Source organism: Anguilla rostrata, chromosome 9, assembly GCF_018555375.3.
Source record: "Anguilla rostrata isolate EN2019 chromosome 9, ASM1855537v3, whole genome shotgun sequence".
Classification (NCBI taxonomy): domain Eukaryota; kingdom Metazoa; phylum Chordata; class Actinopteri; order Anguilliformes; family Anguillidae; genus Anguilla; species Anguilla rostrata.
Window position 1 is genome coordinate 23,231,730 of NC_057941.1, and position 25,946 is coordinate 23,257,675.

At 38.6% G+C, this 25,946-nt stretch overlaps 1 protein-coding gene across 14 annotated transcripts in view; it reads right to left on the minus strand.

The window, feature by feature from the left end:
• Window positions 1-25,946, minus strand: part of ntm (neurotrimin) — a 324,623-nt gene that overhangs the window by 47,701 nt on the left and 250,976 nt on the right. For all 14 annotated transcript variants that reach the window (XR_010332427.1, XR_010332430.1, XR_010332429.1 and 11 more), the window contains one exon: window positions 14,466-14,698. Coding sequence is in view for 10 of the 14 variants with exons in the window: in XM_064351097.1 (XP_064207167.1) it covers window positions 14,466-14,698 (233 nt within the window). In the remaining 4 variants the exon portion in view is untranslated. The remainder of the gene's footprint in view (window positions 1-14,465; window positions 14,699-25,946) is intronic.

Here is a 25,946-nt window from a genome sequence, read left to right on the forward strand (position 1 = left end):
ATATGGGGAGAAAATGTGAAAGGCTTCTATGCAGACCCTTAGAATTATTAAATTTTATATTGAGGCTTTTTGGGTGAGATATTAAGGATTCATCTTGAAACAAATAAATAAATAAATAAATAAATAAATAAGCACAGTGTAATTGGTTTTTACTCAGCATTAGAAAAAATGCAAACAAGACACATTTCACCTCTGGCTGATTTATTGATTGCCTTAGCACTTTGAACACAATTAAAAAGACTGCATAGCAAGACCTAATCCCCGCATTTATGGAGCACTTGCCGAGCAGAAAAAAAAGAAGTGCTCAGCAAAAATATAGATGTTACAAATATCTTATTTAGCCAGCAGATGGGAAAACAACAGCATGCGCTATGCTCACAGTCTTATTTCCCTAATCGCTGGGAGAGTAATGAAGAGTTCCCTCAGATGGCTGCGTACCAATGAGGTGGGATGACTGCCACCTGTCTTTATCAAGGAGATTAAAATACAGCAGTGTCTCTCAAGAACAGCACAGAGCAGGTAAAGAAGTGCGCCTTTTGTACAAGCTGAAATGATCAATGCGCAAACGCAGGCTCTAACAACTGGTACCGTGATTTATTTTAATCTGTTTGCATGCATTATAGAAGATGAATGCTCTCCTGCATTAAAGTAAGGATAATGCATTAATACCAGTGGTCAAGCTGGTAATTAAGGCTCTGTTACACAGCATGCGATAATGTAGCACAGACACATCAGGGCACTGCTGAAGGGCTCCACGTGTGCTTCCGACATGTAATGCCGACTTAAATGGCAGAGCAGTGAGAGATGGAAGCGTACGTGAACGTACCTGCGAGCCAAAATATGAAATCCCATGTGACGTTTTCATGCATTAACTAGAGCTGTGTGTTTTACGATTTCACCATCTACCGTGAGTACAAATATGCTGTACCTTGCAGTTTGTCAGCAGTTATTTTAAGTACAAAACCAATTCTGTCTAGTTATGCAAACAGAAAAAAAACCCATAAAGCATTCTTATGCATTAGCTTTTGTTTGCCTCATTCATCTTGAGACAGTACTTATATCTGGTTTTTATGAATATTTATCCAGTGAACAGTCAGCTAAGCATTACAACTAGCAACATTTACTTTTGTGTGTATACAAACACATTCAGTTCTTTTATAACATTTAAGTCAGTAGAGGTAAATTATATTAGCAATATAATTGCATATATTCAACACATGGTAATTCAGTCATTATCAGTTTCACAATTTGTTAATAAATCAATAATTTCTGGTATTATTTTACATTTGAAGACTTAAAAATTATTTTAAAAATTAAGATATGTACAGAAATTAATACATGGTAGGTCTAAGGTACAGTTCTCATGTTCAGGGAGCAAAAAGTAATCAAAAATAGGAACAGAGGGAACAAACTCTAAACTAATTTCCATTTGTCTATAAAATGAAGTCTTGCAAATTAAAAAATAATAGCCAACCAGGTCATAGCAGTTAATATTTACCATTGTTATTTATTACAAACAAATGAAATGTCATTTTGCTCAAGGGAATAAAGGCCCAAATGGGCAGCAGTGTAGTATAATGGGTAAGGCATTGATCTTGTAACCTAAAGGTCACAGATTTGGTTCCTGGGTGGGACACTGCCATTGTACTCTTGGGCAAGGTACTTAACCTGCATCAATTCAGTATGTATTCAGTAATATAAATGGATAAATGTAAAGGATATTTTAAAAAGCTGTGTAAGTTGCTCTGGATAAGGTGTAAATGCTGAATTCCTGTAATGTAATGTAAATGCTTATCTTGAAAAGCATTACTTTTAAACAAAATCAGTGCTCCATAAACTGACAAACTAAACATCTCAAGTAGGCTTCATTTTTTCTTGCATCTTTTACTTGTGACTTATAACCAGCCTGCCTTCCCGATACAGGTATTTTCATTTCAAAGAGCCAGAGACATAAGCAAAGTTTGAGGATCACTAACTGGATGAATATCAAAATTGTAGTTTTGAGTGTTTCATCTTGTTGGACTCATTCAAGTCTTGTTTCCCTGGTGATATTTGCCCATAGATTTTTCACTCCACATCAACCTAATCCCCATTTCCCTTCATCAAAGGCACAGACACTTACTTCAAAAATGCGACTCTAAGTTTAAGACGTATAAAACTGAAACAAGGATTTGCGTGTGTCTATGTCCTGTTCCCAAGCTTCAGCATGAAAAATGACACACAGTACTTCAGCTATGGGTCCTCTCCTTCATATAGTGTTTTTGGAGCAGGCTGTCAATCATGCAATATTCTTGAAAAATGATGTAACTGCTCTGTAGGCATCCGTACAGAATGGGAGCTCTTTTGACTTCTTTAAAAGTTGTCTCCTTTGAAAAGCATTCGTCCCAGTTTCATTTCCAGTTTGAACACCAAAAAATGACAGCTTGCTGACATAGGCCAGCCAGGTTTATCCAAGGCTCGAATTAGTTTTTCGTTTGAAAAGCAGGGCATGTTTTTTCCAGTTTTTTCCCACCAGCCTTGATATTTAATTGGATAAATTGGCTTATCACCTCTGCCAAATCATCCCTCTGACATGAGAGCGGATGTCGCGATTAGGCAACAGTCACTTGAGTGCATCATGGTCAGGCATCCTTTGTGTAATTAAAATCCTGGAGCCTTCTTTGTCCAGGTTTCGTGCAGTGATGCCCTCCCAGGCTTGGATCGAACACTCAACTCTGCCAACGCAGAATTTGGTCTTGGTGCATAATTGCCCATACTGATGCTTGCAGGAGGAGGGTTTCTATCAGCAGGGTGTCCCCATCTCACTGTCCAACAGCGACTCCTCTCATCAGTCAGGGGTCTGCAGATCACCTGCACCAGCTGCCTGTGAACTACATTCCTCCATTACAATGGCTGTGCACACAGATGGCGTGCTACACAGCCACTGGACTGGTGGAGCACTGGGCTAATGGAATACTAGCCACTATGTGAATCAGGGGCATTACATGCTGGGATGCACACTCCTGACTCGAAAGCGGATGACGATGCATTGGAAGTGGCCAAAAACTATTACGGAACACCTCAAATTCAGAGGGAGACTAGAAACTATTTGGTTTGAAAAAAGAAAACAAGAAACAAGAAAACACTAGCAGGCACTTACGACCCAAAGAGTATGGCAGAACCTTACAATCCAACATTCTGCTACTGGGTCTACAATCTCATTCATATTCAATAAAATGAAATTACATTTGCAGTGACATTCTCTTTGTGCGTGGATGTCAGAATACCCTCCATTCTTAAGAAAATGCCCTTATCTTTTCTTTTGTTATCTGACATGCCTCAGCCATCATTAGGCAGTTTGGACCACTCGCTCTCGCTGTTAAGAATTACAAGGCTAAATATATTGAATAAGGTTGTAGATATGAGTGCAGTGAACTAAGAACTGCATTTAGGGTCCAATTCTGCTGTCAGGTTTTATGTCTGTTACGGACTGCAATAGCTGTAGGAATGAAAAGAAAGAGACACACTGAATATTATTCTTTGATAATTCAAAAGATGTTCTACTTCAAATTGAATTCTGTATCTTCACCTGCCATATTTCCACATGTTACCGTGCATGCAACGGAGTGGCACAATGCCGATAGCCGGCGCCAAACCCAATAAAAGGCTTTGAGACTTTGCTTTTTCATCTGAGTCTGTCATGCAGCCAACAGAGGAATCTGCCTTGGTGTGTGGCCACCAGATTGGAATACTCCGACCTCTCAATGACGTAAACCATGTTAAATTCAATTTTAATAGAGTCGCACCGTTTCTTCATTTCTCAGGGAGGATTTCAAAGCTTCAAAGGAGTCGTAAGTCAATGGGATGTAATGCTGAAATTATTTGTTCAATAGCTGCATCTGTGCTGGTTTAACCTCCAATCTCTATGGTAAGGAAATGATAATTTCACATAAATTTAAATGGGGAGTGGGGTGGCGGGGATAGGGGGTGATATTCGACAGTGTGGTCAACCCACTTCAGAGGCTGCACTTGAATATTGGTCGGGTATAAAATTCATCCCCCAAACCAACTGAGGCCACACTCTGATGCGACCCGTCCCATCCCATTATGTTTTTATTGTACGCAGTTCAGCTAATTGAAGCCAACAAGTTTATATAGCAGTTTATATATGTTGATCATTTACAATTACAACATATTACTATATTTCAAAAGGCGAACTTAAGTTGCTATTGAGTGTCTCTGTTTATCAAGGGCGCAAGCTGGGTGCTGTAGCCTACATTTCTCAGATGTGAGGCTGGGCTGGCTGGCCAACTACAACCGGCAGTCTAGAGAGGCAGAACGCCACTGGATTCACACCATCAGGCACGCAGCAAGTATATGTAGGCCAGGGTACCCCTGGGTACCAGAGCAGTAGCTCCTCAAAGCAATGCAGCAGGTGCACAGACTTACTTTTTTTTCAGTTGGTGACAAATTCATATCTCCTCTGTCCGGCACTAGTTATCCTGCAGCACTGCACTGCCTGTGGGGTGGAGAATTGCCAGCGGTGAAGGGTTAGCTCATGCAATCAAGCCCTTCAGCAGCCATGGCCCATGTGTGGATGCAGGTGATAAGGCGATACCGTGAGCAGCACAATTGGCAATTAAAAAATATATTAAAATATAAAGAGATTAAAATATAAAAAATAATTAACAAATCAAACAATAAGCCCAGAGATTCTGTGGCCTTCCAAGACAAAGGCGGAGTAGCCCTGCTTGAAACATACATACTAAAATAGGGAGAAAAGAAAAACATAGTTACATGATATAAAATTTAATTTATGGCATTATATTTCATGCTAAACATGATAACGTACTGAATGGCACGTTTTTAAAATGACCACCGGAACGGCCATACATTTAAGAATTTGATTGAATTAATAGGCAAATCCATGTGCGGTAACTACAAGCCATCGTTTAAATTATATTTGAATTATAAAGCACTTTGGAGTCACTTGAGGACGTCCACAAAAAAATAAAAATCTTTTTTCTGCCTAGAGCTTTGCCAAAGAAGCTTTTCCAAGGTGAGGTGCATTTGATTCACTTCAGTCATATACAGCCAACATGTTGCATTATTATTTAATGCTATCAAAAAACAATTTTGATAGAAGAGAGCACTCCCACTAGAAAGACATTAAAGTACAAGAGTCCCAAGAGAAGCTCTCTCACACTACCAGCCATGTCCTGAATCACCTAATGAAGATGATTTCTGCCTCCTGGTAGATGCAACTGAATGCAAAATAGAAATGTAATTCCTCTGTAATTACTAAATATGGATTATATAATTATGGATGGTATTTTCACTCATTTTTCACTTTTAAGCATTAAATTGACTGAACAACTAACACAATTCAATGGCTAGCTAGGTTAACCGGTGACGCTAAACCACCTCCTCCCCAGCACTGCTTCAGGGGAATCCAGCTAGACTGCAGAGCTACTCCATTTTAAACTTGTGTAATTGGGAAGTATTACATTTTTACATTATGATTTTCCCAAATCTTCATTTGCACAACATTTGGCAAGTGGAAAACATTCTACATTCCAATTTAAGCATATGCTCGTACCAATTTTCATGTAAAAAGTGTTCTTATACAGAGCAATTTACACAGCAGACATTTTTTATATACAGTACAATTAATTTACAAAGCTAGATATTCTATTCAAGCAATTCAGGATAAATACATTTCTCTAACCTTACAATGGCCGGGCCCCACCTGGGAATTGAACCTACAACGTCAGAGTTGCAATAATGTACAGGTAACTGGGAAACAAAGAACCTAAAATTTGAGTGCCACATGCATTTGTCAGAGATTGGCTGGAATAGTGTGTTTTGGGATGATAGAGGTTAATGGAATAACATTACATTGAGCACAGTGGCTTTAGTCAGCTCTACCATGTAAACCAGTTCTTTTTAACGTTGATATCTCCGCCGTTTCAAAACCAATTTCACAGGTGGACTACAATTGCCATGGGCTCACCAAACATCAATTTTGGTATGGCTACATCACGCCATTACTGTGTTGTGGGTACAGGTTATGGTTATGAAACGGTATAATTGTTTGTTCAGTAAATATCTATCATGATATGAAAAAGAGTTTGACACCTGTAATGAAGAAGCTTTGCACTGTAGTTGAAAAATTTTATCCTGCTGAGGCACATTCTGGAACAACAGATGCATGTTCTTTTGTTTTTGTTTTCATGTTTTTGCATGCCTTTTTTTATCTAGAGAAGGAAACTGTTTTTTATTGCTTTCTTTTTATCACAGGTTGAAACTTCTTTTCATTTTTCTTCAAAATATGTTTAATGATTTGTCCTGTTTTTTTTTTCTGAAACTGTTTACAGCCCACCAGGGCAAGAAACTTCAAACTTCCTGCTTAGTCAGGCTAAACTATTCTGAAGAGACTCAAAGCTTCCATGTCACAACAGGTGAAGTTGTAGGCATGTAGAAAGCTTTAGTCCAGAATTAAACTGGAATTCATGTACCACAAGCTTACACATAAACTGGAGATGCTTGAGATTGTGTATGGTTTTGGGGGTGTTGGGTGTTCACTGTTTGGGGGTGAATTGCAAATAGGGTGGTGCATCCTGTGCGTATTTAACTTGAAATATAGTAATAAGTGAAAATGTTTTTTGATCAGACGCCACATGAAATGCTTACAGAAAAAACTAATAAAAGACACTTTTCTATTGGGTGTTCATGGGGAATCTGAAGCTTGGCCATGCAGCTTCCATGTAATCAAAAACACCATCACCTGATCACATAGAAGCTGCACTGCCTGTCATATATCAACACCCAATAGATAGATGTGAGTGGCAATGTTTTTCCCAGCATTTCACATGGCCTCAGAAGTTGAGATTCACTGCCATGTCAGGTGTGCTTAAAGAAAAAGACAGAAACAAAGCTGAATTGTCACCTGGCACCAATGACTATCCATGCACTGAAATACTAATGTATAATTCTCATTATGGTTTATCGCCAAGCCCCAATTATAAACATCACAAAAATACTAAAACAAGGGGAAATAATTTCATTCCTGCGATTGCTTACATTTTGTCCAGGTGCACCTCTACAGTTGTTTGGGTATTTCAGAGAACAGCAGCTTTCTATTCATTTCCTCATTTGTTTATTTTGGTGGCATGTTGTAGTAGCCACAAGCTTTGCGTAAGATCAAATTATTTCAACATGATGGCCGATACTCAATTTCCACCAGCAAAGTGTACGCGCCAAGGTAAAACCACGTCTAACAAAATCGGTTACACCCCCTACTGCGCAAGCCTAGAGCTGATGTTGATGCACCTTGTCACAATCATGGTCTGATGTTGAAGGTGGGAAAAAAAAGCACTGAAAAATAGCTAGCACATTGCAACTGTTGAAAAGCCCCTTTCTCGTGTTTAATTAATATGTACATGCACATACATTTGGTGGGGAATTTGCCAATAAGGTGATGTAAGGCAAACATTAGAAAGCACAGGAGTCAAATAGAAAGGATTGCTGAAATTTGTCAACAGCATATTAGAACTGAGTGGTAGTTAGGGCAGAGAGGTGACAAGAATAGTGTTAAACATAGTCAATGGACTCAGGAGATGAAGAGGACAAAGAGGTATATAAATTAGTTCCCCTTTTACCAGGCTGACTCATTTTTTTATTTATTAATTTTCAAAAAGAATCACTGTGACAGTGACACTGCAAGAATCATCTAGGTTACACCAAATATCAAAAATCATAATATCGTAATAATGGCTGATTGAAATTGTGGTTGTGGCTTTGTGAAGTTATTATAAATGTATTAATTCACAGTCTACTTTTTTGAAATGACAGGATTATATGCTCATTAATTGTGGTGAGGAGGTGAAAGACAGTAAGTTTAACCTTGCAATGGTGAAAATTTTGTGTACTGACCAGCCATTTTACCCTTGCCCTGATTGAATGGATAATACTTTTAAATATAAGACATGTACTGTATGTCACCCTGCATAAAGAAATTTGCAATGCATATAAATTACACATGATATATTTATAGTAAAACTCAGACCTCATATTATGAATAGTTTTATCAAAATGACACCATTCTGTCATTTCTGTCTTTCTATTAAACATTTGTGAGTGAATCAATACAGCCACACTCTCTTTGTATGCTACTTATTTCAAAGAAAGAATTCAATGGCTTCAATGAGCATGTCCAGCTGGTAAAAATGCATATGCATTCCAGTGGTGAAATTCTTCATAGATTTGAACCCCCCACACACACTTTCCATTGAAGCATCCCAACTCACTGGCAATCAACCCTTCCTTCTGATTGCCATGGCAACTGAGCCAATCTTTAATCGTCCTGTTTGCTAAATGCCTGAGCAGTTGCTGAGCAGTTCTGCTTGGAGTACAGATTTACGTACCAAGGCCAGAATGTTGAATGGGGAAAAAGAGTGTGACTACAGTAGTAAGTGTACTGAAAAGGTTGAATGGGAACAATAAAGCTAAGCAATATATATACAGTTACTGTAAATGCAAAAGTATTAGGACTGTAACAAAATTTATGTTGGTTTGATTCTGTACTCCAGCACATTGTATTTGAAAGTTCATTCTTTCCTTGTCTTTTCTTGTCCATGAACTAATGGTGGAAAGACATACAGCTAGCCAAGAAACTGCTGAACAGCCTACTGTCCAATTATTTTCGCTCCCCTAAAAGGGGGGAACTATGAATAAAAAGGGCTGTAATTCCAACACGGTTAGTCCAATATGGATATAAAAACCCTTCAATTAAAGCTGTGTCTGTGTTTTAACCTCATACTCATAGTTTTATTTCTTTAAAAAAAGAAATCATCTATAAAAGACTGTATCATCTAGGCTGAAGTCTTGTCTAGTCCTTGGCACGTAAACTGTTACTCTTTAGGAATGATCGAAAAGAGGATATCGCTCATTATCACTAAAAATAAAATAAACAAACAGGAAGTCTGCTTAGCCTGAGCATGGCTAATATGTGACCCTTATCATTCCAAGTCCTATTGCCATTTTGAATACCAATGCACCAGAAAATTACAAACAGCAGCAGCTAGGCTGCCAGGTAGGATCTAAAGCATATGATAATTCTGGGTAGGGAAAGTTTGAAAACCAGAGTTCTTAATGCAATGCACAGTGTTGGCCATTCATATGACAGTTATTGATTGGTGCTGGAGGGCCTTATACTGTAAAAATGGTCAGTGGATCAAGAAACAGTAACAATTCTATTCAGTAAAAAAATGAAGAAAACAACTAAATCCTCTTAAGGGATATATGATTTACTGTTCAATCCAAAACAATATCATATTTTTTCCTTTCTGTAATATACAGTATGATTCGTCTCTGTGTTACCGTGAATCCGCATGCCTCAGGAACCACTAACCATATGGTTTTTATCTTGAAATGTGTTTTTCCCTAAGTTTGCAGGGTAAAATGATGATAAAGTGGTTGTGGATATACAGTAATAAACTTGGCTCCCTACAGAGAAAGCAAAATATATGGTCTCGCTCTTGTGTTTTTTCAGCACCCCACAAACACACTCTTAATTAAAGAAGACAAATTCTCAAATGTAAATACTGTTTCTCTCCGGTTGCTTTGTGCGGTGCATATTTCAACACATTTCATTTTTCAATTTTTCAGACAATATAAAACAAATATGAATACTTAAGTATATTTCCATACACAAGAATGAACAACTTATCACACCTCATAGACTAATTCCTTATTTATAATAAAAATCCCTTAAAGAGCAAACCAGCCCCCCCCCCCTCCCCCCCCAAAGATATTTCTTCTGAAAAATTGTATTCATTTTACAAATATCCCATTGACTGCTAGCTGAAAAATACAAACAAATACTATGCATCCTATTTTTTTTTCTTACAAATTTAGCTCCCAACGTGGGGCTGAACATGGCTAATTCCCACCCAAATTTGGGATGTCCCATTATCTGCAACCATAGCCGCATTCCTGCAAGAACCCCACTGCTGGATTGGGGAGGGTAGTCATCAAAGGTTCTCCTCCAGAATATGAGGTGTCACCAGCTGCTTCTTTTCTCAGCGCACACTACGGTCAAGCTTGTACGGTGTGAAGTCAGAGAAAGATCTTTCATAGGCAGCTACTAAGCATAGTCAGCAATGGCATACATCCTACTATTTTTACCTGAATAAATAATTATATGAAGCCAGGCTCAGCTGCACTTTGAACTACATATAAGCAGTCTCACAGGGGGGCATTTTTTTGCCTGTGGAAATTGCTGAAGATCCTTATGATCAAAAGCTCCTCTGCATTACTATACAACACAAAATACAGCTGAAGTGTCATCTGGGCTGAAAGATAATATGTAGCACAGAGCACCCTCCCAGCAAAGAGACAAACCAATCAAAGGAAGGAAGGCAGCAAATGAAAGCCCTTGATCTCTCAAAAAGTACGTCACGCATATATGCGTTTATCTGTCTTGAAATCTGAGCCATCTGTAACGAACGTGCAAGTTAATTAGCAGGGATGCACATGTGGTCCCCAAACACCGCCCACCCCGTCCCCCACCCCAAATTCATTTCTACATCTCATGCTGCCACTCTTCAGTGCACTGCCACTAAGAATTGACATGCCCATCAATCACTGAATTCCACAGATTAACCAAAAAAAAAAAAACCGCAAAAACTGTTTCTCAAAGGTGCAGCACAACTTAAAACGGCTTTAATTATGCGATTACCCACTTCACTAAATCGTGGGATACTAATGGCACCAGCGGTGAATTTTTCAGGAGTCTACAAGATTAAAAACACAGAACACATGTACTTCTAATGAAACTGTTGACAACATTATACAATAATTCTGATACACAAGCTAATTAATTAACAATTAGAGCAACAACAAAAAAGAAATATAGCTGCATGCAGAAATGTCGGAGGCCAAGCACCAAGGGTGAGCTGTAGCACGTTAGGTGGAACTTTGTCATGGCTGAGAACCTAATCCAAATGCCATCCATACAAACTTGGGTGTGTATTGGATATAAGGGTACATCTGTAATAATTATAGTCAAATTGCAAATTTGAAGTGCTGTAGCGTAAAATGAAATGCAATGACAGTAATAATTTTTGCAATTTTGCAGGTAGCACAGAGTGTTAATGGCACAAAATTTGATTGTGCCTGGATTTGCAGGAGGAGTGGTCAAATATAATTTACCACAATTTATGTATATCCATATTTAATTATAGTTAAGAATCTGGGACTGATGTGAATGTGCTTCTCAGGACACTTGGCGGGAAGCTTCTGAAGGTTCCTATCAAATTTCATAAAATGTGGCCTAATGGAGCCCATGCAAATTAGTATTGTTTTGCATAGTATTGTTTTCCCTACAGGCAATATTGCACTATACCACTGTGAGCCTGAGAATGCTTGTCCACACTATGGGTTTCTATCATCCAATGAAGTATCATTGCAATCGACTATGATGTTATTTGTTCAGAATAAGGAAGAATACGTAGATGAAATTTGGTGCATGTACATGCAACGGTATGGTTGGAATTTTTTCAATGTTGCAATTTTGTAGGTGGCGCTGCCTGCTGAGGTGCTCTACATTCATTCCAACACCTCATCCTCAATCTGGATGCTACAGGAGAGATAACTCAGAGCACTTCTGCTGCACGAAACCAAGGGGTATCCCTAAATAATCAGCTCTCCTTCTCTTTCTCTCAATAGCGACATTGAGTTGGGAGAGCAGAATCTTACGAAACAAGATGTAAAGAATCTGCCCCTTCCTCACCACCTGTTCTACATGATTCCGAGTCCAGTTCCAGGTACTCTTGCACCTAGACTATTGCAAATTCACTTCTCACCAATCTCCCTGTCTGTGCCACTCCTACACCCCTAGAGCTAACACAGAAGACAGCTGCAAGACTTGTCTACAATCTTCCCAAGTGTGCTCATGTCACACACCTCCTCGTCTCACTTCACTGGCTGCCTATTACAGCTCACATCAAGTTTAAAACTAGCCTACGGGGCCATTAATGGAACGGCTCCACCATGCCAGATCTCCTCCATATGCAATCTGGGATCTACAGTAACTGGCCATCCCCTCCCTCTGTAGTCGCTACTTCCAGTCTTGATGACTGTCGGTGCTAGCCCACAATGGTGGAACAAACTTCCCACGCTGGTGAGGACCTCAGAATCTTCCATCTTCAATTGCAGACTGAAGAGCTATTCATTTTTAATGAAGTTGCACTGCATTTTGGTTAACCTCCCAACCTCACCCCCAAGCAATCTGACCTTTTGTATTAATTCTGTATATGCTAATTTTATGATTTTCTGTTTTTACTCTTAGGGCTTGTTATGGATGTAATATTCATGTATTCAGGATTTGTATTTTTGTCATTGGTTATCATGGTTAATTTGCATTCATTCTTTAGTGATGCTATATAAATGTCAATCTTCCCATTTCCTGTTTTTGGCTGGACCGCAACAGCGGGGCCAGACCTATAAACGTGAATGTCTGCGACTGAGTGATTGAATGATGAAGTTACACCATCGGTCGGCCGAGTTATGAAGTTACACCATTGGTCGGCCGGATGAAGTGTGTTAGGTCCAGCCATATATACTAGGTTTTGACCTGGTCTTGTTCTTTGTGTCTTTGCCACAATTTCTCTGTGTAAAGAACAACACAGATACAATTGAATTAAACTGAATTGAGTATATGCTTGCTGGTAAGGGAATGTTGTTGGCCAGGTCATACAGTATTCTCCTGCATTTGAAGTCACTGTGGATCAGAGTGTCTGTTAAACGAATGTAATGCAATGTAATAGGAGAAAACAATAACGTAAAAAGCCATAACTGTCTATTTTGTAGCCCCAAACTGAATGCTTCTGAGTGCAAGCTCTGCAACACTGAAAAGCCGAAATGTTCTTTTCATGCTCAGAGTAACTCTCAACAGAGTTATCCTTCATGCTTCAACTGAAAAACAAACAAACAAACAAATAAAGATATTGCTTGTCATTGTGCACCTGCCGTAGCATTCAAGACAACAGACTGCATACTCCCGCTTGAATACACATCTGTCTTTGCCCAGGGGCACATGATGACTTTTTATTTATTTAACTGAACAGTTAGGACAAAGCTCATAGAGTCACATTTATTTCTTTTCTACTCTAGTTTTTGTATAAATTCAGTACTGGTACAAATGATGGAAATACTGCATTCATAAACATGAGTTTGACAACTCAATATTTTTTTTTGCAATATTTTGACTCATCTCATCTCAACAATGTCTCATTTTGTTACAAATGTAATATGTAATAAATGTAATATCAACATAAAACAAAAATCAAGAAACAATTGGAATTTGTGTTAAACAAGTAATAATCAGTACACTTACCGATATGTATTAGTTTGTACCCACATAATTGAGCTCTCTGCTGTATCTTTCCCTTGTAAATTCTTTGGCCAGTGTTTGTCTACATAAAATTATAATATTCATGCAAAGAAAACTGTTTTTTGGCTGGTACACTTCATTTCAAACTACTGATGGACACATACAGTAATGTCATTACATTAAAGTCATGGTAATGAAGATAACAGCAGAAGAAAGAGCACATATAAATGTTTTAAGAGTAATACGTTTCTTTAAACACAGTGTTTCCAGAATTTGAGCCAGTACTGCATGTACATAGGCTTTTTCCATTTCTGAGCTCACCAGTGCTCTCTTTCTTTTTAATAATTTTCCAAATAGTTGATTTTGGTTACCCTAAGGTTTGGCCCATGTCTGATGTTTTTTTTTAATTTATTTCTCAGCCTCATAATGGCTTCCTTGACTGTCATTGGCACAATCTGGTCCTCATGATGACAAACACCAGTAACAGACTACAAAAGCAATCAAACGTCTAGAATGAAAACTAGACGCTGAAAGCTCTCTTATACCCGCACTAAGGAAGCAATTGAACACACTTGACTAATCAGAAACACCTGTGATTCCATTTGTACCAGACAATATGGTGCCCTGAAATCGGGGGACTATTTATAAAAAGTGCTGTAATTTCTACAAGGTATGTATAAAAATGCGTTTAAATAAAAGATGAGAATGTGCACATTAACCACATGTAAGTTTCTGGAAATTGTAATCATCCAATGTAACTCTCTAATCACCGCAAACATGTGCACCCCAAACCCAAGTAAGGGGCACCACAGTTTACTACCCCCTCTGCCAATGCACCTACCTGAGGCCATCCTATGCACCATAAGCCAAATGTGGTCCACAATTGTGGACTTACATCTGTAGTTGCTACTAATTATTATTTTTTTGCTCTAGTAATCTCATGCCATTGCGCATGAAGAAAGAGTAGATTCCCTAATACGTGGCTACCAGCAATATATTCACAGAAACAAACATAAAGGCAGACATATAGGAATTTAATGGTACCAACAGGAACATGGCATGCTACGGGTGAACACTAGGTCTGCGTTACCCTGGACGATGACGTGGACCGATGTTGTCCGTGGCCGGCTGCGTGTCTGGACCGCACAGGTGTATGGTCCTTCATCGGACATGTCCACGTTCACGATTTTTATGGTGAACTCTTCCTCGTTTAGGACCACCAGGCTCACCCGTGGATCCACTGACCACTTGTCTTCTCCCGCGTACAGTATACTCGACCGATTCAGCCAGGCCGTGCGTGTCACTGCAATTCCCTGTGAACACCTATACACACAGAACAAAAACACATCAGGGAAGACTGAACAACAGATGTGTGAATTAAATATTGTATGTGGTGTATCAGTTATCAAGTTTATACATTTACAGGAATGGTCAGGTAACTACAATGGCCCTTCCAGTGCATTGAAGCTTGAGCCCTGCCATGAAACACTTTTAACTGTGAGTGAGTAACTGTAAACAGGACATCTAAGCTTTAGTCTTGTTAAACCTCAAAAATCTGAAATTGCTACAGATCGTGGGTGATATGTCCATTCCTGCACTGCACCCTAAACTAAACATCATATATATATATACACATATAAACACAAAACTGTTCGTAAACAATTAAGAGTTGTGTCGTGAGGCACATTTTCCAGAAATGGCCTTGGGGCACTCATACCTAGAAGGCAAGGTCAGTGTCAATTGTTTCATAGATTACAGGGTAATCAACAATACCACATGCTGGTAAAGTCCACACCATAGTGCATACAGGCCGCAGTATATTGGCCCAACACCCTATGAAGTGAGTGCGTATATAAACATAAATCTAGACGTTACAAAGATACCTCACAGACAGTATACCTCATGGACCGGTACTGGGTGTGAAAGTGTGCGGAAATTTACAACAGAGGTCATATTCAGGATGTGTGCGCTGAGGGTAAGCCAAGGCACAGCCCATCTGATTCAGCACCAACTCATTGTTTGGAACAGATGTCTTGGTCACAAGTCAAAGCAGAAGCATGTGTTCCAAAACACGCACCTTATGTTTCCTGTTTTTCTTTTTTAATCCACAGGAAAGATTTATGGATAAATGTACATTTGAACTCTTATTGTTTCTGTACAATACAGAAAAATACACTTGGGAGGTTACTTTTCATGTTTTTAGTCAAACATTTGGGTCTGGAATGGTTCTTTAAGCATCCTTTCCATTAGTGGTGGCAAGGATTCCTTCAGCAGTTGACAGAAGAAAACTAAGACTGGCCTGTAATGATTAGTCAAATTTAAAGACCAAATATCAACTAAATACAGGCCTGAATAGATGCTTAATAACCTCTTCACTATTTCTGATGAGTTATTTCATTACATTTAATGAAATGTGATCTGATTATCAGCTTTACGTAAAAAGCAATCTTTTTAAATTGACAGAGGTGTCTTTTTCTCAGTGGCAATTTACAACATTGCTAAACTTTATCTAATCAAAGCGGAACTGGAAACCCTCAACAGCGATGTATAACTTAATAACAAGTATTTTAATTAAGAAAATACATAAGTGTCTGCCATGATGGAATAATTCAGCACTGCTCCTTCCATGATAAAGAACCTTTGGCTGGAACAAAAAAAATGAAGCTTTAATTAAAGTTTATAGTTAAGAGCCTAGATCGTTAACTGGAGGGAGATGTGCCATTTCTCAACAGAATGAGCATTTTCTAGTACATTAAATATTGTAATCTATTGAGTTTTCAAATCCCCTTCGTTCCTACACAGGCTGTCACAAAGAACCTTGTAATGTTGTGCTTGCTTAATATTGCATACATGCTTATGCTCACAAATGGCTCCAATATTCCTGTTTAAATAGCCCAATCATTACCCCAATGTACAACATTAACTGAACCTACAGTAAACTGTTCTGGTTATGAACCTATCCCATAATCAGCAGTCTACCACTGCATCAATGATGATTATGTCATTTAATAACAGAAATTGTTATTACATTCAATATAATGATAAAGATAGCAAATTAAAAGCGAGAATGTTCAACAACCTTGTAAAGGCTACACCTGGAAAACAAGCAGCATTCTGTTATTTGTTATTGAAGAGTGTGCCATGGTCAATTAGAAAAGCACTGAAGATCTTGTTTCTGTCTTTTTGACCGAATGAAATCTGTCCATACTGTAGTACAGAGAAGCCGCTTGAACTACTTAACTAATGTCTGAAACAGATATGCTCAGAGTTGTGGGGGAATCTGATCAATAAGAAACTTCCCTTAAAGGACATCTGAAATAACTCAATATAATAATAGCACAGAGCCAGCATCTCTCAGTTGTTACTGCAAACGGGCAGGAAAGAAGCTTGAACATCAGTGTTTGAATATTCTTTGGAGCTGTCAAAACGAATCTGTCAAGGTCAGAAATGTAATGTTTTGAACAGGCAATTTCTGCAGATGGGTTCTGTTTTAAAGCACAACCTTCAGCACCAAAGTACAATGGCGACGAAGACAAAGGCAAGCCTTAAATATTAGAACAAAAAAAAAACCCAAATGTTTCTCGTCATAAATTGGATTCAGGAAAGCGTCTGCATATGCTGAAGTCAGAAACAGACATATTACCTTTGATCACTATGCAGAAAACAGAAAGGGAACCATCAGCTCTTTGTCAACTATATATCACAAAACATCAAATATCCACCTCTCTCCAACAATGAAAGTGTCCCCATTAGTTGCTAATATAAACAATCATAAAATACACAATTCTCAGCAGTGGCTAAATGAGCTGCACTTCATTTAATTTAGTTTGACTGTTTTATTTCTCCAAAGGGCAACCAACAAAACACCAGGGACATACTGAAATACATGCACCAGACTATTCTTTTGCTGGCAGCAGTAGAGCCAAGGGCATCTAATACCAGGGGAATACAGGAAAAAGGGGAGGAATCCTAGGACAAATTCCCGCTGCATCAGGCAGCAGTTCAAGCCATAAGAATTTGTATGATTAGTTTTTGTCCATGGGGCCTTCCACATGATGCTGACACCATTTTTAGGGAAACTAAGACTTGGGAAATAAAAAAGTTCCCTTCTTACACAACTGGTTATTTCTACTCCTGCCGAGAAATTTTCAGGTAAATCGCGCATTCATTATGTTCCCTCATACGCTATGACAAATTTCTCCCAAGGCGAACATAAGGGAAGGAAAAGAGGTCTGCACCAGGATTCACTGCCAGCAGTGAATAAATAAGACACATTACGGGGTGGGAGACACTCAAGGTTGCGGGAAGACGCGTTAGCGGAGCTTCAAGGGGATTTGGATACAATACCAAGGAGGACGTGCTTTGCGGTATTTCGCAGTACATAAAGACGGTCATTTAGTGGGAGTACATACTGTATCTAGGTGGTTATGGAATCACATAGTTACAATCCAAACAAAGGTAATGTACAGAAACTTGAACATGGGGTAAAATGACACAATGCAGTTCTGGTTTGTCATAACTTTGAGTGTGTTGAGTGAGTTACCGTGTTGTAACCAAATGACATTCCTGCTGATAGACCAATTAGCAATTTTCAAAGAACAGTCTTCAGAGCTCATAATCACACATTGTCATGACTGAAGTTGAATGTCTGTAGCTCTGTCCATTCAAATGCATGCACAAAAGCAATATCCACATAATATCCACCATATCTCGCATGCTTATACACACAATATATAATGAATAGTTTTTCTTATCGCTGTTTCACAGACAGCACACCAGTTGAATCAACAAAAGCTGTATATCCAGCATAAATTAAATGGCCTAATGCAAAGATGAGAGATTAGACTGAACTTCTACCCGCTTGTTCAGTTATGACACATGAATGTAAAATTATAATAAAAAATACATTACAAATGTCTTCACAATTCAAATGAGGAGTGCATTTTTCAGATGATTTTCATCACTGTTGTATATCTTTGGAGTTAAAGTTTAATGCTATGTGCTTAGAGGAATGTTCAGAAGGAATATAAGAATGTATTCTTTTAAATGTATTGGAATTGTTTTTTTTTTACGTAAATAAAACAAAAAAGCATTCAGTAAAGGAATGTGTGCAGATATGCTGTAATTCTTTCTTCAGTTGTAATTACATGAATTACATTTCCTGCTGCACTTGGCTGTTCTTACTGGTCCAAGATTTCCAGAAAGACATTTAAGATTTTCATATAGGGCTCTGCAGAGAATATCAAATGTGCTCTGAAAAATCAAGCTTATTACTTTGTAGATTTTAGACATAATTCAGCTTGCTAAGTAGACTAACTTCAAAGGAGATGTTGGCTACATTAGTACATACTGTAACCTACAATACTTCCAATAATTCCATTCTAAAAACAGTCCAGCATAATCACTAGCCCCAAGGAAAATATCTGCAAATATGCTAATGTAAGAGTACATATATTCATACTGCATATTGTTCTTTTAATTCTGATCTTTAACATTCATAATTTGTAAGAGCAGTAAAAACAGGAAACCCATTCATATTTAGTTGTAATGATATTTGTTCATATTAGTCTTAAACAATTAAATGACAGTGTTTGAAATTAGATAGTGTGTTGTAAAACGAGTGTTTAAAATGCTGTACTCATACAAATTATATAAGGAAGGCTAATCATATGCGTTTGTACATTAGCCGATAAAGAATATCATCTGTACCAGGATGTGCTGGTAAATATAATTATTTTGTGGTGTTACTTATTCTACAAAAACAAGTTTAGTGGAAGTTACATTTTTTTCTGTGTGATGTGCAATTTTTGAAAAGCTCATTGATGTACCCCATTCCCTCTGTCTCTGGAAGCACTGTGTGAGTTAAAGCTTGGACACCATTTAAAGCACTGAACACCATTACTGTCTGCCCAGATGCACTCAGAGGAATTGATTGCATCTATGCTCCACTGATCCCCCATCACTCAACGAGCATATATGCACAGACTGAGTGAAAGTCCTGAAGACACTATAAGTAACCAAGGTCCACATGTGATGTCTTCTTCAGGAACAGCCTTTTTTTTTTTTTAAAAAGGTGAAAGATGGGGATCAGAAGATCAAGTTAGCATCGGCTAAAGGCCAGAATGAAAACCACAGAGCAGTCATTGTTACAGAACAAGGTATGATTTGGTTATAAGCATTGCTGTGTTTTGATTTGTAAGCTAAGCTTCAAAACACTGTCATTCCTACCCACTTAGACACTTAACACTTACTGTAGTGCAAGCTGTCAAAAGCCACATGTTTATGTTTAACATATGCGGCTATTATCATGTGATAATAGGTAGCTAATTTCATTCGTATGGGAACTTTTAATAAATATCCTACACAAGCAAAATTGAGAGCATGGGCATATGGCATTTTTACATTATACAAAATAATGAACAGTACATTATGTCTCTCAGTAAACTCCCATTTCATTGTTATTTATGGATATGCTTTTTTTCTCTTCTTGCAACTGGAATTTAAACTCTTTTGCCGCTATCTTTACAAGTAATTCCACATTTAAAAAAATGTTGTTCTGGTTGTTTAATAGGTGTAATAACCAGTATGTATGCATGAAATTAACTCACACTGTCTGAATGTCAGACAGCACAAACTCCTTAACTACTTATGATGCAACCAGATCCTAAATCAAGATGGAAATGTAATCATCCCTCTTTATTTCTGTAAGGGCTGTGGCTAGAACACTTCAAACTGACTCGTGTCCCTTATAATGCACCCAAGGCTACAGTCAGGAAAAAATAATAAAACAAATTATTGATTTTAAATTAATATTACACATGGATGCCATACTGCAGCTTAGACTATTTTATTTATTTATTTGTTTTCTGAAAAAGGTGTGTGTTAAAAAATTATTCCTGGTAATGTAATACAGAGCTCCAAGCACAAAGCAGGTCAATGGTCCTATTTTCACACTGGGTGCGGTCCATGCGGCCGGGTGCATGCGCTAGCGTTTATTTTCTCTCACACAGAGGCATCCCAGCTGCCTTTTAAGGAACTCCTAATTTTCCGCAACCCCGCACGACTCCTCCATTCAGGGGGCAGAGACTGGCAAAGAATGGCGCATTCAGCAGAGCCCACAGGGAAATATCCAAAGATGGCAGAACAGCAGTCGTTTATTTCTTAATATCAGGAACACAAATATAAGGCCTGCTGTTTTGCCCTTGCCTAAATCACAGTTTACACAAACTGAAGAGTACCATCTGCTAAAGCAGGTGTCTTGTTTTTGTTTTATCACTTTCACTTTTTTTGTGGAAGTGATTGTGAAACGTTTAAATTAATTATTTGCCGAGTCACAAGAAAAGGTTTGATATCAAGGCAGTCAAACAGGACCACGATTTTTTCTGGGTTGATTTTTTGGAAATAAATCTCCAGGCAAACAACATTGACCGAATTGTTGCTGGAATGAGAGAGGGAATCCATTATTCTTTTTTTCCTGCTGTTGATGTGAATTGATTTAGCATCGAGACATCCAGCGGTAATAAATAGCTGTGTATAATGCAGAACCCTGGAGTGCTTCCAAACTACATTATTCCCTCAGATTGCCAGGATGTGCATTAAGAATGCATCCCAGTGAACGGCAATCCATTTGCAAAGGGGATCTTCTTTGTACTCAACCACGAATCGTGGATTTAGATTCATCTTTCATGAGGAGGTCGGGTTCACAAAATGTGTTTGAAGAATCCAAAATCAGAGGAAGGATGGAAATGTTTGCATTTAATAAGTATACGTCGACCCTAGTGTAATCTTTATTATTTAGTGAGGGCACCAGGGTTCTGTCTCCAAAGTGCCAATTTAACTCCAGGCAGGACAAGCACGATTCTGCCTTGTCCCTTGTGCACCTTGGTGACCTAATCATGTCTGCTGTAAAATGCATCCATTACCCATCATGAAAGCATCTTAGAAGAAAAAACCGCGATGCATTTTAAAGCAAGATTATTTGCTTATGATGAAGAGATGCACCGTGATCAAACATTAAGATTGGTTGTTCAGAAAAGGTTATGAGCATTTTTTAATTGAATATATTAGGAATATGGTTGATTTTTAAATAAAAATGGCCACCAAGAACTGTGTGAATGTGAAAAGGCATGGTGTATTTTATTATACAGTAGCCTACTGTAATTCAAAAGCTGAGGAACATGTCACTTACTACATGTCAAAAGAAATCATATGTATCTCAAAATTCCATTAGCCAATTGTCAATCTATTCAAATTCTATTTATAACTAGAAAGCTGTTTTTGAGTGTATATGCACATATTGACTCAAATATTGATATTAACATGTTCAGGGGTATAAAATGCAATGAATCCCAGAGTAAAGGGATATTTACAGACACCTAGTCCAGTCCAAATACACCATCTACTATATAATTTTGCTGAGTAATCATTTTCTTTTTTCTTTGCAAGTTAAGAACCCCGTTTCTAAGGTAATTTTCTTTCAAATTCAAAGCAATTTCATAGTGAAAGAAAGGGTGAACAATTAAAAGAGTGTGCAATTACTTTTTCGCGAGTGATATGGGTGTTTTTCATTAAATAAATGAAATATTAGTTTTAAAAATGTTTTGTGCTTACTCAGTTTCCCTTTGTCTAATGTTACATTTTGTCTAAATATCTGAAACCATTCAGTGTGACAAATATTAAAGAATAGAATTGAATTTTTTCATGGCATGATACATACACTAACATTAACTACGCATTAACCAAGCAACCTGCGGCAGCTAGCTGACTAGCCAGCCGTCTCTAGACAACCTCCAGCTTACAAAAATAGACAACGGCCTTGTTGCAGACCCACTTTAACCAAAGTCGACAGCCAAGCAGGTGAGCAACGTGATTTTGTGCACATTAACAACAAACAAGTTGTGGCAGCTAGCAGACAGCTACACTGAATATAAATATATATTTACATAAATGACTATTTGTAAATGTTAAAAAGGGTAAATAACTGATTTTGTAATAGTGTAAATGATCTGCATTTTGTAATAAAGGTGTATATTTTGACAAACACCTTTTGTTTTGATTTATAACAGCCAGTATATTTAAATTACCAGTTATTATAATGAATGCGCATTTTCTATTAAATCAGCTCTATTGTTCAGACATTCCATTTCTAGAATCTGCTATGGTGCTCACCTGATGAGCAGGGAATTCACCTGTAGCCTTTAGCCAAGCATTAGCCTAAATAATACACTTTTTCTGTGCAGTTTTGCAGCCACTGACTCCTTCCGCTATAGTGATGACCCAGACTGACCCCTCATTCCAGTTACTATGGTGATCTCGAGGTCTATGCAGGGCCAGTTACTTGGACAATCCCACATGCTCGAATGCACATCAGAGTGATATTTAGAATTACTGCTCAGGACCCTTATGTCATCACTGTCATTCATTTACCTACAGTGCCATGAAAAAAGCATTTGCTGCCTTCCTGATTTCCTCTATTATTGCATATTTGTCACACTGAATGGTCTCAGATCTTCAGACAAATTGTAATATTAGACAAAGGGAAACTGAGTATTATATGTATTTTTCTATTCCATTTAATTAAAGAAAAAAGTTATCAAACACCCATGTGAAAAAATGTGTCAAAATATATCAGCCTGGGACTCCACTGAACCGCAGCTAAAACCATTAGAACACTTGGAACAGCGGTGAATCTTCCCAGGAGTGGCCAGCCTGCCAAACTTTCTCCAAGGGCACAGTGATAACTCATCCAGGAAGTCACAAAAGATCCCAGAAGAACACCCAAAGAACTGCAGGCTACTCTAGGCTCAGCTAAGGCCAGTGTTCATGACTCCACAATAAGAAAGCATCTGGGCAAAAATGCAATTCATGGGGGAGAACAGCAAGGCGGAAACCACTGCTAACCCAGAGAAACACCAGTGCTCACTGTGATTGTGAGTCCCAACCTAACCCTAACCCAACCAGTGACCTGAACCAGCTGTGATAAATGCACAGACTATCAACACAACATCTCAGCTCAACTGCAGGACTGCTGACTGACATGTCAGAGGATGTGGTATTTAGTCTGTGCACTCCCAGACTGGCAGAACATGTTGTCAGCTGTGTGACTGGCCCAACAAATTGTATTGGGAGTGAAAAACTTTTAAACCCCCCCCCCCAAAAAAGGGTTACATTTTAATGATCGCAGCAATACCAGTTGCTGAATCTATTTTTAGCCTGCCCTGCCCCAATTACTCAAACAAGCACAATAATCAGCAAAAAGGTTCAGGAATGGATGTGTATAATACACGTGAAAGGAGAGAATGGACTTTCATAAATGAGCTCTATCAATTGCTTTAGATATTGAAGCTTAATCAAAACATATTTTAAAACATTTTTGAATGACTGCCTATTCAATCCTTACCTCTGCTTCTTTCATTACAGTGTTCAATTTGTTAAATAATGGTTTCAACATTGTACTGTGACTTGAGCTTGTGAAGGAACTGCAATGAATGAAGAAATGTTAAGGCGAAACAAAAAGAAAAAAATGAAAGAGAGTGGACAAGGAGCACGGTGGTCAGAATCAGCCGAAGGCACAGTGTGTGCTTTCATTATGTTTTCCTGAATGAGATCCAGACCTTTCCCGCAGTACCACTCATGTAATTTTGACACAGTCGGGCAGGAGTTTACTGGACATCAATCCGAAAGGCATAAAATACAAAGAGACCGCCCATTATCTCAATAGTGGAGGGTAATTTAACAAATTTATGAAAAAGTGTAAAGAAAGAACTTAAAATTGGACATGGAGCTTTATTGGTTATATTGAGGCCTAAGCCCAGTCATTATTTTGTAATGAAAGGCAGGAGGTCCTTAGGCACCCCACTGAAAGGCGGCAAAACATGCTCAGTGTGCTCACTGCACCAGTGACAGAGGTCAGAACCAGGGCGTGAGGCGAAGCTGAACCGTGGGGCGCCTGTCCCGTTGCCGAGGCTCCTGATGACACTGCCATCATTCCAGGGCACGCTGGGTGCTCAATGTGAGAACAGAGACAGCAAAAACACCCGCGGGGGGGGGGGGGGGGGATGCAAGGGCGCACATCTCTCTTTGACGTGAACAAGCAGAGGATGGGAGGCACTTCGCTGAGCACATGCTAAGCAGTACAGCGGGTCAAGGTCAACCACGTGCGGAAACCACACGCATGAATCACATGGTCTCTCTCGCGGTTCGTTGCGCTGGGTCAATCAATAGGGCAATACCTTCTGCTCCCGGCGCGCGCCGTTTCATCAAGCTAACGAGAATGAGCGCAAACTGAATACATCAAACAAACAAACTGCTGTCGCGGAACACGGTGACACCGAGTCGGGCCAGGTGCACAAATCAAAACTGCCCAATGACACCATTCCCACGTAGCCATGTGTCGCCGGCCTTAAGAGGACCCAGAGGGGTTTCTGCTCGGAAAGAGAAACTTAGGGAAAGCATCAGGATGCACATGGCAGGCATTTATAAATCAGTTTCGCAACAGCAAACGCCTCACAATTGTGCGTGATTAATACTGCATGTCTAGATGGTCACATTTTCTGGAGAAGATTTTAAAATGCTCGACATATTTGTGTACTATTTTATTGCACTACACATGTTATGCGCTTATTTATTTTTGCACTAAAAAACCAGATAATTTATATTCACAAGAGCATATCCATGTTAAATAATGACAGTTTCAAAACAATGAATTAAGTGCTTTAAAATGAGGTTAAACTAAGATTTTACACCCACTGACACCCATTAAGTACCACCTCTGAAAGCTTTATTTTGGCTCTGAAAATCTGATCATACTGTACTAGCCCATAATTGCTGCCCCCAGTATTTTGTGAATACTGCAAATGGAAATTCTAATTTGTTGTGCGCACTGTAGGTCCTTTTACACTATGCAGTCCTTCAACACTGGGCACAATGGTGTCTGGACCTTTCACACCACCACAGACATTTAACAATAGGCTGTGAACACCATGGTCCCTCGCCCAAGTAGCTTTCTCAATAATCCTAATTTAGAGATTAAGTTCTCCATTTATAATTCATCAATTCCCTGTTGGCCTAAAGCATGAATTATTTATCAAGCACAGCAATGCTGGACTCCAGATATTGAGGCCGTACCAAGGGTTTGTGTAGTACAGACATGTAACAAAGATCGCTTTCTCCCCCAAAGGTATGTAATCAATTTATCGCAAATGACGCATAGTCCGTATTCTATTACTGCCATTTGTTTATGGGCCTGAAAGCTTGATAAAGGGTGCCTCTCATAGCATCAGAATTTATAGTTCAAAGTCCAATTGTATTTGAAAAGCAAATTAGTTAGCAAAAATATAATTTGTATCATACAACTATGCTAAACATTTCAGAAGCAAGCAGCAAGAAACAAGTTTCACTGCTGGCTTTTACACCACCCGAAACTGTAATTAGAGAGAAATTACTAAACAAACGTGCTCTTCAGTCACCTCAAGTAAAGCTCCTTTAGAGTACATGAAACAGTTCGGTATTTATAGCTTACACTTTACATCATTCACGATGCAGAAGCTCACGACTCTCACTGAAACTCCAG